Source organism: Schistocerca gregaria, chromosome X (genome assembly GCF_023897955.1).
Source record: "Schistocerca gregaria isolate iqSchGreg1 chromosome X, iqSchGreg1.2, whole genome shotgun sequence".
NCBI classification, from domain to species: Eukaryota; Metazoa; Arthropoda; class Insecta; order Orthoptera; family Acrididae; genus Schistocerca; species Schistocerca gregaria.
In genome coordinates, this window is record NC_064931.1 from 518,001,785 (window position 1) to 518,029,157 (window position 27,373).

The 27,373-nt window shown below is 38.5% G+C and overlaps 1 protein-coding gene across 1 annotated transcript in view; it reads left to right on the plus strand.

Annotated features, from left to right (window-relative positions):
* The window catches only part of LOC126298209 (hemicentin-1-like), a 748,827-nt gene that overhangs the window by 597,652 nt on the left and 123,802 nt on the right, over positions 1-27,373 (plus strand). The window contains exons 44-45 of the mRNA XM_049989513.1: positions 10,477-10,616; positions 19,033-19,206. Coding sequence (XP_049845470.1) covers positions 10,477-10,616; positions 19,033-19,206 — 314 coding nt within the window. The remainder of the gene's footprint in view (positions 1-10,476; positions 10,617-19,032; positions 19,207-27,373) is intronic.

A 27,373-nucleotide genomic window follows, 5' to 3' on the forward strand; every position in this document is an offset into this window, starting at 1 on the left:
GTGTGGATGCATGTAGACTTATAGACAGTTGTATTTCCCTCACCCCATTTGTGAGTATAAGAGGAAATGGAATGACTTGCAGTGCCACAAAGTACTTTCCATCATGCAGCATATGATGGCTTGCAGGACAGCTGGAGTGGCCGAGCCATCCGAGGCATTACAGTCTGGAACCACGCGACTGCTACGGTTGCAGGTTCGAATCCTGCCTTGGGCATGGATGTTTGTGATGTCCTTAAGTTAGTAAAGTTTAAGTAGTTCTAAGTTCTAGGGGACTGATGACCTAATGAAGTTAAGTCCCCTAGTGGTCAGAGCGATTTGAACCACTTGATGGCTTGCAGAGAATGTGTATAGATGTACATGAAGGAACTATTTGTCATGGAATGTTAGTGCTTTGTTATTCTTCAACTGTATCCTTACTCAGTGACATGTTTAACTAAAACTGACCAGATCTGTAACTGTGAATGAGTAGTTCATTACAGATGTGTCCTTTTGCTCTGCCGAAAAGCAAAAAATGGAACTCCTGCACAGCTTCATGATAAATGACTTGCAGAAGTATTAAGAGCAGTGGAATGAATGAATGCAGATATGTGATCATTCAGATGGTTCTCACCTTGCAGATGAACATAATTAATTGAACATATGTGGCAACTGCACATCCAGGTGGTTCTTACCTTGCAGATGAACATATGTGGCAACTGCACTAACTGCTGCATCAGTGTCATTTATTTGGTGCCTCAATTCATACATTACTTTTCCTTGTGGTGTTCAAGAATATGTTCATAGTTGAATAAACCTTATTTTCACTGTTTTGGAGATGATTAAAGTGTTTGCACTATATGGACACAAAAATAGTCATGCTCTGACACACCACAACAAATCACTGATTAGTAATGCATGTAGCCTCATTTATGTTGTGTCACTTTAGCATAGTTTCACTGATGAAGAACAAAATACATTATTATGTTTCACACCTCTAACACATTCTCTCTGTAGGCATTTGACACTGCAGAATGCATGCATTCAAGCTCTCTTTAGTCACATATTCTATACAATAGTGACGTATTTGTTACTAATTGGGCAAAATTACTCTTAACCCTAGGATGCCCAAGCGGTTTTTTCTAACTTGGTTGCCTAAGGGGGAGGGGGGGGGGGGGGTGTTCGACAAGCCCACAGGTATTAAATAAGTTTACTGATGAAAAATTACAACTATCAAAATGGTTTACGTATTTTAACTAATGCATCAGTTTATAAATGTTGTTAATTGTTCTAAATATTGTATTGAGTGAATAAAAAACTGACATATTACAATACAAAATACAGATGTGTTCATATACAATAGACTACTCTGAGTCCTCATCTTCAAGGCAAGAGACACACTTCACAATTTTTTCTGAATGTGTGTTACACACATGTTTGACACTGTTCACGATACTGTTTTGGATTACTTAGATTGTTGTACTTTGGCTTCTTTGTTTTAGCTTCTCTTACACAAATATGGCACTGACCTTTCCCTGTAGGAGGCTGACGTGCTTCTGTTGTCACTTCTTTGATTTTATTTTGTAGAATAGTGTCCATTGCTTGAACAATTTGGTTAGATAACCCTCTTGCACTGGCACTTCTTTCTTCTACCTGCAATTTCATTAGTTCCATCCCAGCTTGCAGAAGATAAAGTTTCCATTTGTTGTGTTTCTTTTCATTTCATCTTGAATGTTGCTGGATGAATATGGTGATTGCACTGATAGCACAAATTTCAATGAGAGAGTAAGATACAGATAGAGGCCACATTTTTGTTCCCCTCTTACAGGTGTACATACACGCCATTTGATAAATGGTATTAATTCCACCTTTAGTGGAATTATAATATGCATTTTTCTCAGTTTTATTCTTCTCTCCTCCAACAGTGCCTTTATCTTGGTGCATTGTTGACAACATCAGTAAGTTTTTACTTGGTTTCATTTTTGCTATGTAGGACACCAAAGTTACTGGAGGCCTACCTGTTGATGGGTCTGTGAACAAGAACGTTGATGATTATAGCTCTCGATGATGTGTTCTTCATTATGTCTGGAATATGCTTCCTATTTGACTGGAGAGTTCCTACTGTAGTAACTTTGTAGTCTTGGTATAACTCATGTGCCAAATCCACCGATGTGTAGTATCGGTCTGTAGTAATATTTCAACCAGTATTTTTCACAGGTGCTACCAGACGTTTGACAACAGCTGCTGAACCCCGTTCTTCTTTCGACAAATTCTGAACAGTACCTGCATAGGGTTCCATATTCAAGATGTATCTGTCAACTGCATCAGACATCGTGTGTATAAGGATGCCATACTTGCCCAGTTTATCCTTCATAAATATTTTGAAGGGGCAGTGCCCTCTAAACAAGCTGAGCATCTCATCAATGGTGAGGCGGACCCCTGGTTTATACAGTAGTGGAAACCTATCATTCACTTTGTTGAAAACATCACGGATTGCTGTGAACTTGTCTGCTTCCCTTCTTAGCTGGTGGGTACTTTTGTCATCAAACCTTATGATTGCTATAAGTTCCTTGAAATGTCCTCTTGCCATAATACCCTTGCCAACTGGCCGACCCATTAGGTCTGACCAAAGATCGTGTACACTGACAGAATTGTCCTTATTTGCCCCCATAAGTATTAGGATTCCTATAAAGGCATACAATTCTTTCTCATTAGTCAAAGTAACATTTCGCCTAAATGCCTCTCATTTGAATGTTTTACTACAACATCCATGATATCAAGCATAAGAAGTAACTTCAACGCTTCTCCAGGTGAATGGCAAACACCAGCTGGAGTTACTCCTGCCTGCTCTCTTACTATATTAGCAGAAGACCTCCGAGGAATTCTAGGTTGTGTGGTTATGTACCTACTTCCAGACTTGGCCACAATAACATCCTGATGGTCACTGCCTGAAGCTGCGCTATCTTTATCTTCTATAACATCCACATCACTTTTCCGACCTTTATCATACTCCATAACACCATCCTCATATTCACTTTCACTTCCCAAGTCAGAATCTTCATCTAAAATTTCATTCAGAACTCTTTTTAAAGTCGAGTCACGTATTCTTTTAGTCATTTCTATGTCTGGGCATGAACAGTAGGGAACTGCACTAACTCACTGCAAGATTACAAGATAAATAACAGCTGACTGATATCAACAACCAGTTCCTCTGAAAGTAGACCAATTGTTGTGAATATCAAGAATACCAACCAACAAGAAACTAACTTGTATTGTTGTAGAGATGAGAAATACGAAATCCTACTAAGGGAAATTTTGTGTAGCATGGAAGCCTAAGGGGAGGGGCGGGGAGGGGGGGGGTTGTTGGACCCATAATGAGTTTATTTATTTTTTTCTTCCAAAGCAGGAATTTTATATAAAGTAAATTGACACTAATGTTTAATAAAATAGCCAACAAACAATATCTCAAAGGGAATATGTAGTATGAAAGTTACTTGGGCAAAAGTAGGGGACGAACCCCCCTTCCCTTAGGCGTCTTAGGGTTAAGTGCCTTTCAAACTACCTGGCACACAGCTTGAAAAAGTGCCTGCATCTGAACCCAAACTTTTCCCGAGTAAAGTCTTCTTATCACATTTATTAGTCTATTAGGCAGTGCTGTTTTCATCAGTCTATTTTCTGACAAAGTAGCTCTCAAATGAAAACTAGATCATGTTTTATTGTATTTGTTGCCTCAATAGGCTGCACAGGAGTAAAGTCTGTAGTTGATTAGGAGTAAACTCTGTAATTCATTCCTAATACACTCTCTTATAACTTTAGCAAATTGAGAGAAGTTTCTTATCTCTATTCCTCTTATTTATTGGCACTGTACAGTATAATTTACACTTGAGAACCCATGTAGTTGCAAAATCCAGTTCAATGTTCTTATCATTTTCTCCTGAAAGAGAAGGCACCTACATTGTCCTTAAGAAGAGCATATGCACCAGTAGGACATAGGTGCACAGAATATAGATGAGCTGGAAGTGAATCTGATAGGTTTCAGTGCTTATGCAGACCAATTTTGTTGATTTTTTTCCCATAGCTATTCAAGAATGTGAAGTGAAGTCATACAGTAAACATAGATTATTTAGAAGGTCCCATAGATGTTCAGTTGTGTTAATAACTTGGGAAGTTAAATGCCAAAGAAGTCCTATGAAGTCTTAAGCAGTTTTTTCTAGTCATGTTTGAACACTCTTTCCTGTGCAGTCAAGTGCATTTTATTGATGAAAGACATCATTCTCCACAAGGAAATAATGTTCCTATACATTCAAATCTGATGTCTCAAGTATTAATTCATTACCAAATTATCCAGGAGTGTTTTGCATGCTTTTGTTGGACCATAATAATACTTGCACTTTCTTTGGTTACATTCCACACTGGTTGAAAGATGTTGGTTTTTCAAAGTTTTCTCTGCACACACTGACATCTGTCTGTCTATTGCTGCTTTCCATCATCAATTACTAGCAGCCAAGTTGAGTAATGTTGCACAAATTAAAGTCTCCACATCATTAGCATTGGTGTAAACACAAACCATTTCCTATTGAGCCCTATTTGCAGCACATTTATTGTACTGTTAAGTAGTCACCAGTGAGGCTGGATCTTAGGCACTTCAGTGATGAGTTCTCTCACTGCAGAACATCAGTTGGCATTCATACACATCAACAATCAGTTTTCATGTCGTACACCAATGCCATAAGTAGCTCCATATTTGTCATAATAGTTACTTGCAATGCTGTTATTAATCCATTCACAATACTCTTCTTCTGCAGAGCTATGTGAACAGTTTGCAAACCTTCTCAGTTCAGAAATTATTACTGTTTTCACAAAGTCTTTTTTGCCATTGAGTAAATTGATTACTTTACCTACAATAGCACTGAGCAAAATTCTTGCAGAGTGGTTACCTTTTTCCTTTAAATACATAATTTGCTAGTGTACATCATGTAACATATGTCATCAACTATGTGCTGTAGATGTCACATCCAAGATGTGATGATAATACTGTTTATTGACAGTATATTTGGGTACATGGATAATAAATGATTCTAAAATACTGCAGCTGTTACAATACACACTAGTGAAAAATGAAAAGTGGACACTCTGAAGCAGTGGTCCCTCACAAATGATGTTTTATTCATGTTTTGTACTGTAAGTACTCTTATATCATAATTACAATGTTGTACACACAAAAGAGACTGTCTTGGACAAAAATTTCACCTGAAATTTAGTACTACAGTCATGCATAGGAATGATCATAGAGGTGACAGTTGACAGCTTGGAAACGCTGCTCCATTTTACTCCCACCAATTGTCACTACTGATCCAGGGATGTTGTACGTTATGCAGAATAGATAAGGTGCTAAGGTGGTAAATGTGGAAGGAGTTGGAGGGTTCATTGTCTACCCACAGAAAAATGTTTCCAGACACTATATGATTGTAACAACATATCTCATTGACATGGTAATATGTTTCTTGCAGTTTTCCTGGTGGATAAAATATTCCATCATCTTTTTGGTTTGCATTCAGGACAGCAATATTTCATCCTCAGATATTTTTTCATTTAACCATCTAGTGATCTTCAAGGTGAGTCAGTGACTGAATTAAAATCATTTGGCACAATTATAGGCTGTGTGTCTAATTCAATCACTGATCCACTTTGAAAATAATGGGACATTTAACCATTGAAATATCATAAGATGAAATATTACTGTCCTATATGCATACCCAAAAGATGATGGAACATGGTGATAATGTCAACTTAATGGCCTGGATAATATCCTGGATAGATGCTGCATTGTGCAGTATGCCCTCAACAAGCACCACATGTGTAAATTTATTGAAAGCAATGGCTGACCAAGTTCTGATGCTTAGAGTTGGTCCTATACATCACAGACTGATACATTACAGTAGTTTAAGGTCTTCTGATCTATTCCCCACTCACAAATAACCATCACTGATAACAGATTGTAAATTTGCTAAACAGAACTTTAAATGATTCATATTTCCAGTTACATCTTTTACTATAGTATCAGAGATGCCTTGCACAGTGATGAATGAGAGGGACTCTTATTTGTTGCCCAGCTTCTAGCTAGCAGTTTCTGATGGTTCTAACTGATACAACTGGTGATTGATTGATTTCTTTATTAATCCATGTAACAATTTACATTGGGTGGATTTAGTCAGCAAAATCATATACAATTATACACATAACATTAGTATTTACACACATTTTTGAGGTATCTTAAAATAGTTTTATATCCTTATGAAATTTGTAATTTTCTTGTAGTAGTGTACAGTTCTGGATTTCATATTATTATTATTTCCTCATGTATTACAATGCAGGCTACTTTAATTACATTACATGTTTTAATTCAGATAGTCCGTTACTGCGTAATAACTTTTATTTAATAAAAAAAATTTAGTTTTGTTTTGAACTGTCCAATTGTGTCAATAACTTTTATTTTTTGGGGTAATTTATTATATAATTTAACGCCATTGTACAACAAGCTCTGCTGAGTTTTAACTTTATTTTTCCTCTCTAGATGCAGATTGTATTGGTTTCTACTTTCATAGCTGTGTACTAAAGAATTTTTCATATAGCAGTCAGTATTGTTTTTACATACATAATACTCTGAAAAATGTATTCACAGGGGACAGTTAGGATTTCCAACTTCTGGAAATGTTCAAGACAGTGAGCCCTACTGGCACACTTGGTTATTATATGAATTGCTCTTTTCTGTAATTTGAATATTTTTACTGTTGACTCCCCAAAATATTATTCCATAGGTAACAACAGAGTGGATCTAAGAAAAATATACAGATCTGACACATGTAGTATCACACACTGCAGTCAGAATCCTAAGAGCATAGCATGCTGTAGTGATTCTGTTACTAAGTATTTTAATATGTTCTTCCCACTTTAACTGACTGTGAACATGCATACCAAGAAATTTTGTGTAATCTACACATTCTATAGTTTCATCGTTTGATGATCTGATGTTGAAGTCCTGGTGGGAATCTGTATGTTGCCATCATGCAGTATGCTGGGGTCAACAATTTACACCTTTCTTGGTCCACTGGCAACACTACATAACAATATATTGGACGATTTCTTGGATGGTCCATGCAAGTCACTGCAGATCCACAATATTACTTAGATGAAATAAAATTAATTGCACAAATTGTCCTCATAGTCATCTTCATGGCACATCTATGATGCTTAATCATCCAGTATGGTGCCAAAAACTATAGACCACTCTTCCACCAAATCAGATACAGCTGCTACTTGCTCATTGTTGTTACACTCAGTACATAGTTCCTTCCCAGCTCACAGCATGGTACTTAAAATCTTTATCTTTTCTCCCTCAGTCAGTCTCCCATGCAAATGTAGTGTTTCTGTGACACACATTTAGAACCATCCATTTTCAACTATCATAAATGAAATAAGCAAAATTGCAATACTTTGTTCCCAGTTTATGTTTAGCATCTATTGTATACCAGCACTAAACTGCTGGATGCAGACTGACAATAGACTGTGTGACAGATTGTACTAAAAGTTATGAATTATATACTGAGTATCTGCAGAATTTTAATCTTTGTTTGTTTGTAGGATTCCTCTTCTTTTTATCTTTTATGATTATAAATTCCACACTCTCATTTCACTGTACTATCACTGTACAAGATACACATTATGATTAGTACTTCATTTTAAAAATCTAAGTTGGTTCCACACACAGTCAGTCATCATTGGAGACAGTGTGTAAAGTCCACATTCTTGTTCTGATCAAAATCTTAGGGAATGTTGTTTTCCTATTGCCTTCCTACAGCCTGATATGAAACACTAAACAAGTATTTGTGTCATGTGGGTGGCTACCATGAAAGCATGTGCAGGGTAGTATTCTGTTTATCCTGTTACAGATGTGTGTAAAAGGAATGAAAGATAGAAGTGAAAGCTAGTGCCAGTGGTAAAGAAACCATCAAGCTAAAGATTCCCATTCAATTGGCAGATCACCATTGTTCATGACAGCAGCTGTCATGTTAGTTAATGTTTCTTTCAAAATAATTCTAGAAATTCACAACAGAAGGAAGTACCTGTTAAGGGATAGGTAGCGAGACATCCGTACAATCTTCTCACATGAAATGAGTTCTGTTTCTGACCAATAGGTGTCTTGTGCATCAAGAAAATAGTGGCCTAAGCTATACTTGGTTGCGGTCTTTTGAAGACAGCAATGTCACCTAAGCTATGTTCAGACTTGGTCTATAAAATGTTAAAAACAAATGATTCAACCTATGTTGCTGCATATGATCAAGGGATGTATACAACAAATTTTAACCATATAATAAGCAAAGAAATAACATTGAAATTCGGTGGAAAGTCTGAAAATGAAGTTGTGGTGATAAAGAATATTAATTTTTCAATTTTGAATCAGATTCAGGATGCGCAACTTAAATGGATCCATAATACAGTTATCTGCCAGAAGCTAGACTAGCATCAAGGATCTCTTAAGTTTTCTCTGGAGATGGAAAAGCACTTTTTTTTAAAATTAATGACTAAATATTGGAACAGTTGATGTTTTTAGAGTTGAAATTTATCTTTTATTCATATATGCTTCTATTCACAAATGTTTTTATTCATGTAAATGAATAATGGTTCAAATAAATTTTCTTATTTGCCATTCATGAATAATGAATAATAATTTTTATCTGTATTTATTATTAATCATTTAAATAAATTTTACTCACCTCTGATTAGGAAATGTGTCTTGGATACTTAACCACATATATGCTTGTTGTGCCAAAGACATATCTACATCTAAATCTACATCTACATTTATACTCCACAAGCCACCCAACGGTGTGTGGCAGAGGGCACAATTATATGTACTTATCATGTCATATACAGCTAACCTTAGTAGTATTATAATTTTTATTTCAAAATCTTCTTGTTTTATTAAAGTCTAAGTATGAGTTATCCTGCTTGGAATGCACTGGAGCCACTCACAAAATTCAAAAATTAGGTTTTACCATAGTTGACAATGAAGTCGTTAGGGATGGAGCACAAACTTTAATTGGGGAACGAAATCAAATGTGTCCTTCCTGTAGGGATCATCCAGCATTTGCCTTAATCAGTTTATTGAAACCACAGCAAATCTAATTAGGATGGTCATATGTGAACCAGTGAAGGGCCACCTTACTTAGTCTTATAATTCCCAGATGTCATACTTCTGTGGTGTTATGTGTCTAGCAAAATGAGTTGAACATGATGTTCCACTTTGCTTAGTCCAAGATATCTTACTAGCATGACGTGTTTCTAATAACATGGATTTAATGTGATACGTATTGCTCAAATAAATATGGTCTGATAACTTACAGTACCTTTGTTGGTAATCTTAGAAAAATTTATCGCTACACCGTTCTGACATTTGTTTAAATTTCCTGTGCAGTACACTCTATTTCATTCAAATCATTTCTAGTGACTCACCTCTTTTTCAGTGACTATTTGTCATTTGTTTTAACAGATGGTGTTATACAAAATTCTTTCAAATCATGTTGCTCCATAGAGATACAGACAGGGTTCTTGAGACAGCAGGATGTACTAAATTTGGTCAAGCCATTCCATTGTTTTTCTGTAAAAGTGGTGATACCTCATTGGTAACCACTGACCCCAATAAATAACAAATCATCATCACAGACTGAAAACAGGACTAATAGCCCAGTCTACCAGTGGACTGCTCATTTGAAAACAGCCATATTTTCTGTGTTATGCATTTTATAATTAGGTTGGGACAGTCAAAGATGAGAAAACCACAAGCAACATTTCACCCCCATTTGCTATTAATTTCTTCATTTGTGGACATCCTCAACATTCATGTAGGCAGCTGTTAAAAATACAGCATACCAACAACAGCCTCACAATACATTTACTCTTCTTTGAATTTTTTCATGTAGAATCAGGTACAATTTGAAAATAATAGTAGTGTTTGTAAATACAACACTAGGAAAAGAATGGTCTCAATTGTCCACAACTTACACTGATTCCTCCATAGATAGGAGCAAATTATTCAACTATAAAAATATTCACCATCTCCCTTGTGCTGGCACACAAAGAAAGTTTTAAAAACAAAATTTAAGTCTGTCTACCCCACAGAAAAATTTCTGAATAGACAGTAGTTTGGTGAAATTTGTCAAATTTTGTTGTTGATTGAAATTACAGTAAAAACCAGTTATGTAAATGGTCAATATGTAGCCATGTTTTTAAAGAGAAATGTGTCTCATTTGTAAATCCAATGACACATTCCACATCACTACAAGTTGTCACAAAATAATCCATGGAACACACAAGAAAGTAAGCTGAACTAGGGAGGGAGGGAGAGTGAGAGATAGAGCTGACTGTGTCAATAAATGTAAGAGTGTTGTGAATGGAAATGAAATTAATTTGAGATAATTGCAGTGCTCCATTTATTTTCAGTTGATGGTGGCTGGTCTGAATGGGGTCCTTGGAGTCAGTGCTCTGCTACATGTGGCCTTGGAAATAAGCAGCGATTCAGAACATGTACAAATCCTATGCCAGCAAATGGAGGAGCTTTCTGCAGTGGTGAGAATTTACAGGTGTGCAACAGTTTTCATCATGAGTATAGAATATAACATGAATTTACAATGTAACAAAATGTAACAGGATCAGTAAGTTTCACATTGTCCGTAACATTCATGTGACCACCACCTATGTTCAACATCAACTTTCAGTAACCAGTCACAGGCTAATGGCAACACTACCGGTGGAGGATACATAAAGCATGAAGGGTGGGGGGAGGGGGACGGACCCAGAAACCAATGCAGTCATTGTCGCAATGTAGAAACAGAGTGATTTATGTGCATCTACAATTAAGTATGTAAACAGTTTGCATGCAACTATGATTAAAATATACTATGCATGGCAAAATGGGGCGATCCAAAACCAGTGCTAAAGCAACTGTGGTGTGCGACAGACCATAGATTACATGTCGGAACAATGATTGTGAAGATGTATGTGGGTGAGCAGATGTGCAACCTTCGAACAACTGAACACCTAGATAAACTTAGGAGCTACCAATAGAGTCTCCTCCATGGCCATTCAGCAAACGTTGCTGGGAATGAGCCTCTGCAGCAGGCATTTGGTTCATGCACCCCTGCTTACTGATGTTCATCAGCAATGAAGGCTGGAATTTGCATTCCATTACCACAACTGGATGTCTACTGAGTGATGGCACATGGCCTTTACAGACATATCAGATTTTATGCTTAATTGGACAGAAAACAGGCATCTTGCAACAATAATCAGAAGGATCCAGTCCAGGGGAACAAGCATTATGGTGTGGCAAGTGTTTTTGTGGCATTCCCTGGGTGATCTTATCATTCTGGAAGGCACAATGGCTTAACACAAGTATGGACATAATCTTGGTTACCATATCCACCTCTGTACACAGGTTATTTTTCCACGGCATAATAGTGTCTACAAGTAGGATAGTGCAACATTTCATACAACTTACAGTGTATGCGTGTGGCTGGAAGAGCACTAAGATGAGTTTACCGTACTCTCCTGGCCACCAAACTCCCCAAATTTATACTGAATTGAGAATCTGAGGGACCACCTTGATCAGGCTGTTTGTGCCATGGATCCTCAATTGATTAACGTAGTGCAGCCATTCATAGCACTGAAATCAGCATGGCTCCACATCCCTGTCAGTACCTTCCAGAACCTCACTGACTATTTTTTTTTCTTCATGTATTGCAGCAGTCCTCGCTACAAAAGGTGGTTTTTCAGGCTTTTGACCAGTGATCACTTAAAATGTGACTGGATAGTGTACAAAATGTACATGCTGGTTCTTTGGGTATTAGTATCAGATCAATTTCATCTTTGAACTGAAAGCAGTTGTTCTTCAAAAGCAGTTATGTAACAGTAAAAAACATGCAAATATGTGTTTTATATAGAACTATGTCAAAAAATGTTAACTAAAGTGCGGATGTCATCTTCCAGCTTATAACACAAGCATATTGTCGAATGACTACATATGAGTATTACATATGTAAATTAGCAGAAACAGAATAGGCCATTAGCATGTCATAGCAATTTAGGCAGACTGCTCATCATTGCAGAAAAACAAGAGCAAAGAGTGCTTATGAATGATGAAATATTTTGTGCAGTACTTGATGAGAAGGTAGATTAGAAAAATATTTCTAAGTAATGAAATCATTTTATACACAACATTATAATAATACTGGACTGTTTTATTTAAAAACTTTGTTAATAAGAATCCTGATAACTTATAACAGTGTGAATAAACCCTTGCAAATCAAATTATTTGAAACATAATTGATCACACTAAAATATAAAAACTATTACTTTCAAGATGAGCAAAACAGACTCATAGGAAGCCATATATATGCAGGTAAGACACCAGAGAAAACAAGTTATGCTTTTAACTGGTATATTATATCTGAATTTTGTGCTCATTGACAAAAAGTGATGTCACTGGGGAGAGGTGGTTGTACTTCTGAAGTTAAGATACTGAGCATGTGGAGTTGCTTTAGGAGTCTGTGATTGTGTATGGTATGTGTGTGATGTGAATTAGTGAGACCAAAGGAATCCTCTTGGACTCCCTATCCATTCAGTATCAATCTTATAATCTTATTGTGACACCGCTTTCTGCATTATTTGAAGTATGGAGTAGGCAAAATGGTAAAGCTGTAACAAATTTCAGCAAATCATCCCAACAAAATGTAACAATTTTTGTCGTAAATTACTTACTGTCTGATTAAATTGTACTTTACAGTAATAGAACCATATATAGTCTTTTGTATAATCAGAACTTAAGAATGAAATTGATGGTTGTGAGGTAAATCATAATGCAATTACCTTCCATAAGTTCATAACCTCACATTTTTCCATGTTTGTGAATTTAATTTAGTTTGTTGAAAAACTCTATTTCTAAAAAAATATAGTTTTTATTTCTCATATTTTTTACCCACAAATGTTTTGGCACCTATATGTAAGCTTCTATCAGTCTGGTTTTCATTACTGTAAAACATTTAGTTCATTTTCCTGGAAATGGAAAAAAGAACACATTGACACCGGTGTGTCAGACCCACCATACTTGCTGCGGACACTGCGAGAGGGCTGTACAAGCAATGATCACATGCACGGCACAGCGGACACACCAGGAACCGCGGTGTTGGCCGTCGAATGGCGCTAGCTGCGCAGCATTTGTGCACCGCCGCCGTCAGTGTCAGCCAGTTTGCCGTGGCATACGGAGCTCCATCGCAGTCTTTAACACTGGTAGCATGCCGCGACAGCGTGGACGTGGACCGTATGTGCAGTTGACGGACTTTGAGCGAGGGTGTATAGTGGGCATACAGGAGGCCGGGTGGACGTACCGCCGAATTGCGTGGACGTGGACCGTATGTGCAGTTGACGGACTTTGAGCGAGGGTGTATAGTGGGCATACGGGAGGCCGGGTGGATGTACCGCCGAATTGCTCAACACGTGGGGCGTGAGGTGTCCACAGTACATCGAAGTTGTCGCCAGTGGTCGGCGGAAGGTGCACATGCCCATCGACCTGGGACCGGACCACAGCGATGCACGGATGCACGCCAAAACCGTAGGATCCTACGCAGTGCCGTAGGGGACCGCAACGCCACTTCCCAGCAAATTAGGGACACTGTTGCTCCTGGGGTATCAGCGAGGACCATTCGCAACCATCTCCATGAAGCTGGGCTACGGTCCCGCACACCATTAGGCCGTCTTCCGCTCATGCCCCAACATCGTGCAGCCCGCCTCCAGTGGTATCGCGACAGGCGTGAATGGAGGGAAGAATGGAGACGTGTCGTCTTCAGCGATGAGAGTCGCTTCTGCCTTGGTGCCAATGATGGTCGTATGCGTGTTTGGCGCCGTGCAGGTGAGCTTCACAATCAGGACTGCATACGACCAAGGCCCACAGGACCAACACCCGGCATCATGGTGTGGGGAGCGATCTCCTACACTGGCCGTACACCTCTGGTGATCATCGAGGGGACACTGAATAGTGCACGGTACATCCAAACCGTCATCGAACCCATCATTCTGCCATTCCTAGACCAGCAAGGGAACTTGCTGTTCCAACAGGACAATGCACGTCCGCATGTATCCCGTGCCACCCAACGTGCTCTAGAAGGTGTAAGTCAACTACCCTGGCCAGCAAGATCTCCGGATCTGTCCCCCATTGAGCATGTTTGGGACTGGATGAAGCATCGTCTCACGCGGTCTGCACGTCCAGCACGAACGCTGGTCCAACTGAGGCGCCAGGTGGAAATGGCATGGCAAGCCGTTCCACAGGACTACATCAAGCATCTCTACGATCGTCTCCATGGGAGAATAGCAGCCTGCATTGCTGCGAAAGGTGGATATACACTGTACTAGTGCCGACATTGTGCATGCTCTGTTGCCTGTATCTATGTGCCTGTGGTTGTGTCAGTGTGATCATGTGATGTATCTGACCCCAGGAATGTGTCAATAAAGTTTCACCTTCCTGGGACAATGAATTCACGGTGTTCTTATTTCAATTTCCAGGAGTGTAGTTGTTTTCACTACTCGCTGAATGCCCATAAGTACCACAGTCAACATTCTGCATGCCCATAAGTGATACAGTCCACATTGAGTTTCAGCCAAATTGTGTCCTCTTGCTTTCATATATTAAAAACCTGCATATATTCAGGAGAGTGGAATTTATTTCTCCAAGCAGTGTAACTAGCTTTTACACAAAGGCAAAGTACAAAGGGTGGTCATAAACTTTTTAACTATCACTTTTAAAAAAATCAAGTTATTTAATTCATTTTGTGTACAAATTGTGATCTCTGTGCCACATTGCCATAGTTTGTGACTAGAGGAGCATTATTGATGAAGTGGAGACAGGCTGCACCTCTTTGTTGTGGCTGTTCTAACTGTGTGCTGTGGTGCTGCCATGTGGGGATTTAGGCTGCACCTATTTGTTTTGACTGTTCTAGCTGTGTCCTGCAGCGCTGTTCTGTGGGGATTTCAATGTATACCTGGACTGCAAACATATTCATAGAAACCAAAAAACTTATTCATGTAATTTTATTTTTTTGAGATGATAATAAAAACTTTATCACTGCCCCTTGTACTTACTTTGTTTTATCTATGGGCTATGCTATTTTGTTGTGGCTCATATGGTGGCACATTATGGTACTTTGTAAAGGTGCTTTCAATGTGTTTCAGGACTGCAGATGTGTACCTATAAACAAATTAATTGCATAACCTTATTTTTTTCAGATGACAATTAAATCTTTATGACTACCTATCATAACAACCTTACAAAGTGATTAGATTATCCATATACAAATGTTATGAGGATGTTACTGTGCATGTGTAAGCTGTATTTAGTCATATTTTATCAATGATCTGCACTTACTTTTGACCTCATGACTTGTAAACACTTTTGTACATGCTTCAGTAGATATAAGTATTTGCTCTGTAGTCAACCTCTCAATGGTCTGGGCATTTAAAATCATTTGTTTGTTTGTATAATGGATCATTTACAAAGAATTTTAACAAATGTACCATAAAAAGAACATAAAAAATACACAGTGGAAGGTTCTTGGACACACTCATTCATCAAAAAGCAATGCTGAGATACATTAGTCATTGCTAATGTATTAAATCCTAATGTGGTGTGTACAGAACATCTACCAGCTTACTGTCAGGCCATTTCTTAACACTGGAAGTGATTTTCTGTTCAGCACTGCACTCACACAACAAGTCCTTGTCTGTGTCGCACCAATGTGGAGGCACTTTGCGTACCTAAAATCTATTTGAAAATGACTGAGTTGGTTTCACAACGTTCCTGCTAAAAATTCAACCCAATCACAATAACCTTATAGCTACAGCAGGCCATTCACAAGCACCTTTAAACAAAATGGTTGAAATATAGATTCTTTTAATATTTGAGTGAGTCAAATGAAAAAATTTAACGTATTTTTGCATGTGATTTACTGAACAAAAGTGGAACAAAAACATATCACCTTTTGAAATAGTCTCCCTGACATTCAACGCACTTCATCCAGTGCACAGATTTCACTAGAAAAAAATTATTGTGGTAGTGTGTGCAGCTACTCATGCACCATCTGCTACGGCGCGTGGGATTAGCCGAGCGGTCTAAGGTACTACAGTCATGGACTGTGCGTCTAATCCCAGCGGAGGTTTGAGTCCTCCCTCGGGACCTCTTGTAACAATTCTTAGAAAGGAAGCCGCCACCTTCTGCTTCAAAGCCCTGCAAAACTTCACAGATGTCAATATGTTACTGTTGCAGTTCTGGTGAGAGATGCTGTGGCACTCACCTTGCAGTCTCTTTGTAGAACCTAAGCCCTCTTAACTTCCTACTCCATTCATACACTTGCTACAGTGACAAACACGCCACACCGTAATGGATTGCTGTTCTTTATTCGTGCATGTCACAAGTGGGGCAGCCATTGTAAACTGGTACTGTGGCAGTGTTTCACTTGTCTGTAGTATGCTCCCACTTGCTCACCAGTCTTTGCAGCCCTTGTAACTGTATTCCCAACTTACAGAACAATAGTGTGGGAAATTTAATATTTATTAGGTTTATGAGGTTTTCATTTGACTCTCCCCAGTAATATAGGAGTGAAGCTGGTGGAAACTAGCTGGTGCACCAATTAGTCAATGTTCTGGTATGTGATTCAGGACCTCAGGTTCTCAGCTAAAAGGTACCATGTGCCTTTTGATAAAGTAGCATCCATTCAAATGAAATCACTGTGCAGTTATTCACTGTTGCCAGAAATACTGCAGTTGGTTTGCCTCAGAAAGAAATATGTCTATTTTTTTAATCACTTTCAGTGTGAATATACTCAAAAGCTACAAATAAGATCATTATGGTAGAGTACATTCTCAGTGTTCTGTTTAAAATTAGAGCTTGCAATAAAATGTATAATGTAATTGTCAATAGCGGTATTACACTTTTTCCCAGAGAATATGATGGACATTGACTGCCTTCACCACGATAGTAAGGCACGAAATTGAAAAGAGTGACAAGGAGACAGTGGAAAACATCAGCAATATTTAATTTGTAGTTAATTATAGCTTAGCACAGTTGTTGCTGAGTAGTGTTATATGGTAATCAGCTCAGTTAGATTAGTGTGGAAGACTCTGAATTGGTACAGGAAGTTCATTTTCCACATGCTGGATCTGTAAATTTTAATTTCTTATACTCTCAACAGGTTGAAATGTCAATAGCAGAATTTCGTCTGGCTTTGACAAGAGAATTTGTAGACTTATATGCAGGAGAATAGTTAAAAATAAAAATAACAGAAGTGCCAATACATGACTGTACAGTTCACTAAAAACTGAAGGTGCACCATGAAACCAGATATGTATATTGAAACATGGAACAATCCATTACATGCTGTAGACAGGTTTTGAAACTGTCATTGATTGTTAGATCAAAAGTGCTGACAGTGGGGTGTATCAGAGGAACATTCAACTGAGCAAACTAATAAGTTATGAGACTGAATTGACAGCAATTGCTTACCTGCAGGAGGAAAAATGTGTAGTATTGGTGACAGACACACATAAAAGAAAACATGATACAGTACCTAGCCTTTGAAACTGATGGTCCATCCTTCATGGAGCAGAGTTGGTGAGGTTGGAGAAGATTTAAAAGGAAGAGCAAGTGACTCAGACTGAGGATGATGAAGCCCCTTTAATGAGGAGAATCATCACCCTTATTACAGGTGTTTCCCTCTCATCCTGGCATCTGAATGATAGAAATTGGCTTCCTTTCTTCTGCTGTAGTTCCGCGAGTGTGATGAGTCTGAGAATGGTGGTACAAATCATTGACTTGTTATCTCTTACAGAAGAGTGCAGCAGTGGAAGGCTAGTCAAGATTTAAGATAATCAATTGTCAGGATCAGATGGTCTATAATGAATCTGTCTGTTATGAGACAGTGTAAGATGAATGGTAAGTGGTGCAGGTAATACAAATGCAAATGTACTCTAATAGAGGACAAGTGGTCTTGAACAAGTGCAGTGCTATAGCCCATACTTCAGACAATAACCATACAAAGTTCTTCCTGTGCAGACAAAATGCTTGCATTCTTGCTTATTCCACCTCCACCATGACAAAACATATGTGCTTAGTCAAACAAAAACTGGGCGCAGGGCAATATCAGTGTCGTTTTCCTGCAAACAAGAAGTGCATTATTAGTATATTCTTTTGTTCATAGTAACTTGTGTTTATGAGCTAATTGTGAATTGTGTAGCTGATAATTCATGTTGGCAACTTTTTTTTGAGGAGTGTTATAAATTTATTTTAATAATTAATAACCATTTAGAGAATACACTTTGTCCTTATGACCTGTTTCCTTATTCTCTCATCATAAGCTCAGTGAGGTGTGTGTGTGTGTGTGTGTGTGTGTGTGTGTGTGAGAGAGAGAGAGAGAGAGAGAGAGAGAGAGAGAGAGAGAGAGAGAGAGTGTGAGTGAGTATGCATGCATGTTTGTAGAACAATATTCAGTGCTGACTGATGAGTCATTGTATTGACAAACAATAACTGTCATGCCAAAGGGTTGCACATGTAGTGACTGTACCCGACAACAGATTCAAGTGATGAGTTTTCAGTTAAATGGACTATGGTGGAGACTTGTCACCTGCAAGCTCATAGGTGACATCACAGGACTTGTTCATGAATTTAGTTCAAGTACACCAAGCTCATTTCTGATCTCTGCTGAGTGACCTGTCTTTCCTTTTTAATCTTCTCCAACCTCTCTTCCTCACTATCCTCCAGTGAAGGAACAATTATTTCCAAAGCCTAGCTAGCTTGTCACTTTCACTTTTCTATGTATTTATTAGGGATACTACATATCCCTCCTCCTAAAGGTAAGTACTGACAAAGGGTGGAGTGTGAGGTTTCATCAGATTTATGCACTTTGTATTAACATAAACATATCAGCATTTAAGATCTCTCTGTTTCATGTTTTACAGGTTGAAAAATGCATATTAAGAAGCTGTGATAATGTACCAATGTATGCTGCTCTTCGGATAAGAGGACATTTGAATGGAGAAAATCTAACTGATTATGTGATCTCTGCTAATATTTCGGATTTTGGTTTGAAGAGAACAATTGAAGCATCTGTCAGTGATGTTTTAAAACAACAGGTAAATATTGGACATTAAACGTATGTTATTTTCTGCTTGCAGTGGTACTACTTAGAATTTATCCATTCTTAAATTACATTTGTTTATTCAGCAGTGAGTGCTACAGCCATATTATATTTTCAGATTTCCTATTGCTTCCTTAGTCAGTTTTCTGTCATAGATGGCTCTCTTCACTTTTGTAAACAATGCTATTGAAGACAGTTAAACACAGTCTCAGGACTTGTAGTTAAAGAAATACATTTAATAATGATCAGACACTGCTGATAAACTTGTAAGACAGTTATGAATATATTCATAAATGCTATTAGTCACTTGTTCTCTTCAAAAATTACACACTTACTTACTTGCACTGGCCACATAAACCACAGCTGGTCCTTGGCCTTATCCATTCCAGCCTTCCACACCTTTCTGTCAGCTGCTCCTTTATCTCCCAGATCCAGTATCTGCATGGCTGCCATGGTATAATCCTTCCATCTCTTTTTCCCCTTGGTCTCATTCCCTCAGCTTCTCCATGCATCACTGCCTTTATTACTGTGTTGTCACCTCTCCTCCTTACATGTCCGTACCAACTGAGTCTTTTAGTTTCCACACCTACCTCTATGTCAAGTAGTGTGTATAATTGTCTGAGCTCTCTGTTTTTGCTTATTCTCCATTGTTCATTTTCTTTCAGTGATCCATATCTTTTTCTCAGTACCTTATTTTCAAAAGTGATGAGTCCCTTTTTTGTCAGGGTCCATGTCTCATATTCTTATTTTTGCCTGCCTGGATAGTAACTTAGACCTTATAATGTTATGTATAGCTCCTAGCTCCTAGACATCTTTGCAGCCCCCCCCTCCCGCCAACCCCTCTCCCCCCCACCCCCTCCCAGCTTGAAATCTCATTACAATCACTTGTTCAATAAGGTTTTGTTGGTTGATTTTGACACAAAGGTATGTCAATGTGTGTGTCTTCTGTATTGTTAGGTTCCTGATTGTTAGATGATTTGGTCCTAACTGAGCTCTTCTTCCTATTACCATGAAGTTTGTTTTGTTTTCGTTTATGCTTCAACCTACTTTATTAGTTTTTTCCATCAGTACAGCTTTCATTTCCTCCAAGTCTTTCACGCTCTTTCGTATCCCACAAAAGCCAGAAAATTTATCTTTTTCCCTGTGGAGACTTCTGCACAGTCTTGTGTTACTATCCTTAGGGTGTTGTTGAGTGCCAAATAGAACAGGCTTGGTGATATAATATCTCCCTATCTCACCCCTGTTTTTACCAAAATGTTTCTGAGAATTCCCTGCTGTTCTTTCACACTACACTTTGATCACACAGCTCTGTCAGCTTGTCTGGTATCCCACACTCTGGCATTAGCCTCCACATCCCCTCTCTAACAGTGTTGCAATATGCTTTATTGAAGTCTATAAACATACAGGAGATATCCTGAGTGTGCTCCCAGTTCTTATCTAATATTTGCCTTAGTGTGAATATTTGTTCGGTTGTTGAATTACCCTTTCTGAACGCTGCTTGTCCTGTGTCTAATATTTCTTCAGTGTATGGGTTGAGCCTGTTCAGTATAATTCTTGATGTTATTTTATAGCACATGCATAGCAGAGACATCCCTCTATAGTTTGTGTCGACATTTTGTCTCCGTTTTTATATGTGGGACATACAGCAACAGTTTTCTATTCCTCTGCCATTACTTCTTTCCTCCACACCTCTTTTATCAATTCAGCTTGCCATTCATATGTTTTCTCTCCCCCTTCTTTGATGAGCTGTGCTGATATCATGTCTATGCCTGGGGCCTTGCCATTTTTCAGTCTTTTTATTGCCTCCTTCAACTCTCTCAGAGTTAGTCCTTCAACTAATGGTTGTACATTCTGGTTGTTTTCTGCTCTGTTTTCTTTGTAATAGGTGTCTGCTGAATTGTTCAGCAGTTCTTTTGAGTAACTCCTCCAGTTCTGTAGATCTGCTTTATTTGTAGTGACCAGTTCGAAAATTATAAACAAAAAATTAATGTTTATTTCTCTACCTCATGTATTTTACTTCTTTTGGTTTTTTGGGTATTGTTACACTTTAATGTCAAGGATTGGATCAGTAATGTTACTTCACTTCCCATTTTTCTCATTATGATTGTTAATTACTCTAACTTCATATTTGTTTGTGCTTCAATAGTTGCAGCAGATTTAAAGTCACTGTAATAAACACATTGTTTCTGGAAGCTGTGTAAATGCAGGCCTCTGATGTACACTCAGATTGTTGATAAAAATTGTGTAGGGGATCAATGTAAAAGAGACTGTATAAGCTCTAAACTGTTCCAATATGAAGTCCATCTCTCCTGTATACAAAGGCAACAGCCAAGCAATAAGGTGTAACAGCTTCTACTTATAAATTGTTAAGATTTTCAGTTGCACCTGTAATATAATTGATTACAGCATCACATGAAGTACAATGTGTAACATCAACATCTCCTTCTTTAGGTACAAACCTCAGTATTATCAGAAAGTGATGTAAGTTCCTGCAGTTATACAGAGCCTTTGCCCTCAGTTTTTATTATTATTATTATTATTATTATTATTATTATTATTATCATCTGTATCAGGGAGTGAGAAATAACAGACTACAACACATTTGTGGAAGTAGGATACTGAGGTGTACTAGAACCTCTACCAAAAGATGTGTGACATGATTGTACATTATTTGTTTTATTGCATAGAGTGAGAACATCAAGGGCAAACTGCTAGTCCTCACTTTCTCTCCCTCAAATATCTTCTCTGTGGGATGTCAGAGGTTTTGACCTCTTGAAGCTCTCGATGTTCCCACACATACAACATATATGGTGATGTTCATTTAGTACAGCTGTAGGAGAAACACTTGCCACCAAATAAACACTATCTTTATTTCTTCCAAAATCTTTCAGTTCTTAATCAAGACACCAGGAACCTACTCATCAATTCTGAATGTGCTACAGTGTTCATGATTTCATTATTTTTCAATGAATTGTTGTTCATCATAAGTGATTCAGTCTTCCTTGCTACAAGTCTGTACCAACCTCTGTCAATATTCTGTACATAATGAATAAGGTTGTGATTTCTCAAACTTAGTCATCTTGTCTTGACAGCTTACTGTTGCTTGTGACAATTTTCTGCCACGTTTATGACAATCACACTCATATTTCCAAATGATCATTCACCAGAAGAGGTTAGTCTATTGTAAATCAAGCACTTTTTGTATTTCCTTGCATGCTACAATGTTCTCTTTTTAGAGCAGGTATCATTTTAGTCAAATTTCATCATATTACTTATTGTCTTATTACCAATTCTATGTGATTTACCAGCCATGGCAGGACAGACAGCATCAATTTGACAGTAATATTAATACAATAAAATGAATACAGTATTGCAATTTAAACTATGATACTAAAATGCATACTATGAAACATAAAACTAAGAGCTAGCGTACAATATACTTAACAATAAGACAATCTATACCAGAACACAGTAAAATAGCAGCATTCCTGCTGTTTTCAATGGCACTTAGTTGCAGCTGAAGTAGACACTGTTCTATCATCACAGAAGTATTCTTCAGTACCATACAAAGGCTGCTCTTTTAATATACTCAAAATTTTAGTTCTAAATTGTTCAATTAGTGATGACTAAATTTCTTAGGTAGAGCGTTCTATAATTTCAGGGCCATGACTGGGAAGCTGTTCTGTGTCTTAGATAATCCACATATTGGCTTGTCTCTATTGCTTTTATACCAAGTCCTGTATTGATGAACTTCATTTCTCTTTCCATAAATCTCATGATTTATCCTTGTGTGCGCTAGGCAATTGAAAAAATACAAACAATCCTGTTGGAAGAATATCCGCAACTGAGCATTATACCTGAGGTTGAAAATATCACTTCAGTTGTAAATTTCTTTTATTATCACAACCAGTATTGGGCTCTCATAAGCCCATCCTCATGTGTCGCAACTGTGCAGTGGCCCCGAGTGCTGCAGTGATGTGTATTAGGCACGGTGTGCTACCTATGAGCACAGAACAGTCCTGTATAGAGGCCCTTTTACAGATCCCTGTGGCACATTGTGTTTTAACTTCATTTCACCTGAGTCTGATCCTTGGACTGATACAATCTATTGTCTGTTATTTAGGTAGGATTTGAGAGTTTGTAGAACAGTTCCCTCAATAGCATATGATTTTTGCTTGCTGAGCAGGACCTTATGTGGAATACAACCGATTGCCTTACTAATGTCACGGAGTACCAGTGCTATAGACTCTTTGTCTTCAGAACTGTGACTTATGTCTGTAACTAATTCATGTACTGCTGTTGTAGTTAACTTGCCCTTCTGGAAGCAGTTCAACATTTCATAAAAGAGGCTACTTCCATCAAAATAATTTATAAGCTGATCTTTCATTATGGACTCAGTCACCTTAGCTAGCACTGGTGTTCTAGATATAAGCCTGTAGCTTGACACTTCATGTGGATTACCTTTCTTTAATCTGGTACTGTACATGCTTCATTCATGAAGTCTGGAAATTCCCTTACATGGAGGCATTTATTTATTACTAGTGTCAGTTGTTGAACAATTTCATAGACTATAATTTTCAAATATGGTACCAATATCATAGACTATAGTTTTCAAATATGGTGCAAGATATGTGATAAATATCAGGGCTTCCTCAGTGTTTGTAAGTTTTTCTATTTTTATTGTGTCTTTTGGATAGACTTTTTTCCACATTACTATCCTCCATTTATTTCCAAATTTCACAGCAACTGCAGCACCTGTTCCAAAGTCAGGAATTTCACCTACTGTGTTTTTCACTAGGTGTATAAAATACTCATTCAATTCACTTGGACTGCAGGAATTCGAGCAAGAGGTGGGCTTTGGCCTATGTTGATTATCCAAATCACACACTGCCTTGCAAGGATTGTAAAGTTTTTCAATAAATCTTGCATTTGTTTTCCTTCCTTGATTTATCTTCTTCTTTTCTGTGCATCTTGTAAACAATTGCAGTATAGTCTATGTGTAATGCCAATATCTTTAGTGGCTTTGAGTTTGTTATTTTGCAGTTTTACAATGCATTTTATATTAGCTAATTTAGTGGTATACCAGCTCTTTAGTTTGACAGTTTTCTGTGTGTATTTTGCTTTGGCATTCGATTTCTCTTGGGTTTTAGTTCAAAATTTTTATCAACTTTCGCTTTAAGGGCCAGGAGCAAGGAACTGGATCTATCATTTGGTGCCAATTCTTCAGACATTTGAAGACTTGTAGAAGACTCTGCAGTTTTGAAATCATCCAAACTTTTCTTTGTAATATCACTACTTCTGCACACATAATTAGAATACCATCTGGGAATTTGTTGGGTAATTACTCAGTTTGTGTGTTACTGCAATATGATCTGCAAGCATAGAGCCAGCCACACTTACTTTGTAGTCCAAAATATTTAGGTGTGTGACAATTGTATCGAGACAGACACCTCCTCTTATTGACAGATAAATTGGCAGACATAGTCCATAGCTGCTTAAGCTCATAAAAGCTCTCTAAGGCAATTTTTGCTCGTAGGCACTCTAGATGACTGCTTTCCAGATTACTGATAAAGTTTTCAAATCAGCTTTGTGGTGAATTTTAAGTTATTTATGTCAGTTTTCTTGCCACTTAGCTTACTATTTCCACACACAGACACACCACCATGGATAGAAGTTTCTCTACACCACACATTCAATACATCCAGGTATTCAATATCCCAGTATTGCCACAACGACCTGAAGGTATCTTACTTATGGTACTATCTATGAAATTCACTCAAAATTAGTATTCTTAATTTAGTATCTGACTGTGATTTGGGTCCCCTATACAGCCTGAGTATCAATGTGGATGAAAGGTCATCAGTGCTCAGGTTTCATACCACAGCTTTTGTTACATGCTATTCAGGTGGGGGAGGACCACTAGGCAGTTTCAGGTAAAGTAGTAAGCAGCTGAAAAGAACCAAATCGGTAATGACAAACTGAACACAAATCCATAAAAACAAAAGTGAGTGGAATGTAAAGTCAAGAATAATATACAACACATAAACAAAACCTGAATAGCACACCAAAAGAAATGTCCAAGCACAAGCATGTCACTGTGTATCAATAGTAACATTAGCAACCAGAAAACTTTTGCTGCATCAACACAACTGTGTGAGAAATGCACCAGAGTGTGTAGCCAACTAATGTGGAGTCCAAACTGCTCTTGGTGCATCCGTAAAACCATAAAGTCTGGATAGACCTTGCTAGTCTGTTCATCTTGGTATTAAGGTCTGAATCCAGTGAAAATACTTAATACATCTCCTCTTTAACAGGACTAGACCTGAGTTTCGCCCACTGTGGCAATGGGAGCCTTGTGTGGCTAGCCCTTCCAGTAGCTCCAATGGCATCTAAATTTCCAGAGTTGCTATCCCCACAGCATCTTGTGCATTCATTATCTCATTCACTGGAGGCTGTGGGTGCTGCTGGGGCATTCAGACTGTCAGCACTTGCTGTGTTGGAGGAAGTGGCTATGTCTCCAAGGGTTACCAGTGTTGTGCTGGTTCAGTTGATGGCTAGAGCCACTGCTGGGAATGCTGGTGTGGGTGCAGGTGGAAGTGGCTCTTTGGCCATGTCCAGTGTGTGAACCTAGGAGTGCCAGCTGCTTGTGTGCCAGGCCTGAAACTGTGGTCAACAAGACTGGCGAGGCTGCAGTTCCTTGCACTGGCTCAAGGAGTGGGGTGGCTCCTCCTATGTCACAAAAACAACTGGTTTTGGTGACTGATCAGATGCTCCTGCCCACACAGAACAGGGATCATTTGGCACCTCTTATGGCCGAGAATGATTCCTGGCATCCAACCTGGCTTCTGGCAGAATATGCAAGACCACTCAGCAGCATTCTACTATCAGCGGAATGTGTAACTAGGGCTCGGGGTCTGCAGGGCAGGATGCAGCAGATTCAGGAGTGTGCATGACCTACATCCATGCAATACCTCAGCTAGGCCTTTGTACATGGACTGGGGTGGACTGAGAATTGCAAGAGATTCTGTTAATGTCTCATTAGCGGGCATCAACCCTGGTGTCTTCCTCATTTATGCCTTGACAGTTCTGACCATCCGCTACACTTCTGAGTTTAATATTGGGTCAAAATGGGTGGTGATCAGGTGCTGTATTCCATTGCATTGGCAGAATGCCTCAAGTTCTACCAAAACAAAATGATGTCAACTGTCAAGTACTAAGGTGTGGGGGGCCTCTGTTTATGACGAAAATGGTAGGGAGTGCTCTGATAAAAGCGTGTGCTGCCATAGAAGTGACTTGCACCACTTACGATAAATTAGAGAGCGCATCCACCACCATCAACCATATGAAACCCTGGAAAGGACTGGCAAAGTCTATGAGTACCCTCTCCCAAGGGTGCTCAGGCTGGGGTCATGGGGAAACTCCTCCCCCCCCCCCCCCCCCCCCCAATGGGATGTATGCAGCAACTGAAAGATGTGGCCACAGAGTCTAAGTGGACGGACGTGAGATTGAGCATCATCTGCAGATAGTGTCACATCTTTCTGAACAACATTCAACCTATGTTTCATAGCAAAATAATTTTACAGTGCTGGGCCAGCAAAATAATTTTGCAGTTCTGGGCCTGATGCTTTTGAGACACTCTCTGGCCAAACACTTTGCACCGCTGACCTGACTATATGCAGGAGGGGATTCTGGCTAGTAGCCAGTGCTATTTTACAATCAGTGATTCAGAAATCTCGAAAGGTCTGATGTACAGTCTCATTAGGGCAAACACGTTGCTTCCAGATGCTCAAATTCAATGCCAGGGCCAATGACAATGCGAGATAATGCATTGGCGTTTATATGCTGAAAATGAGTGTCATAATGATAATAATTCAAGTGTAGAGCCCATATTGTAAACTCTGTGCCATTTTGTCTGGAATGTGGGAACCTTGACTAAAAGAAAGAATGAGAGGTTAGTGGTCTGTAATCAAATGTAAATTATTCCTGTATAGGAAAACAAAGAATTTTTAACACTATACAAAATGGTCAATGCCTCTTCTCAATTTGTGAATAATTTTTCTGCATCCATGAGAGAGTTTTAGACACAAAAGCTATTGGTTGCTCTGTAACATCATAATTCTTGTGCAAAATAATGGTCCTAAACATATATATTGTGATGCATC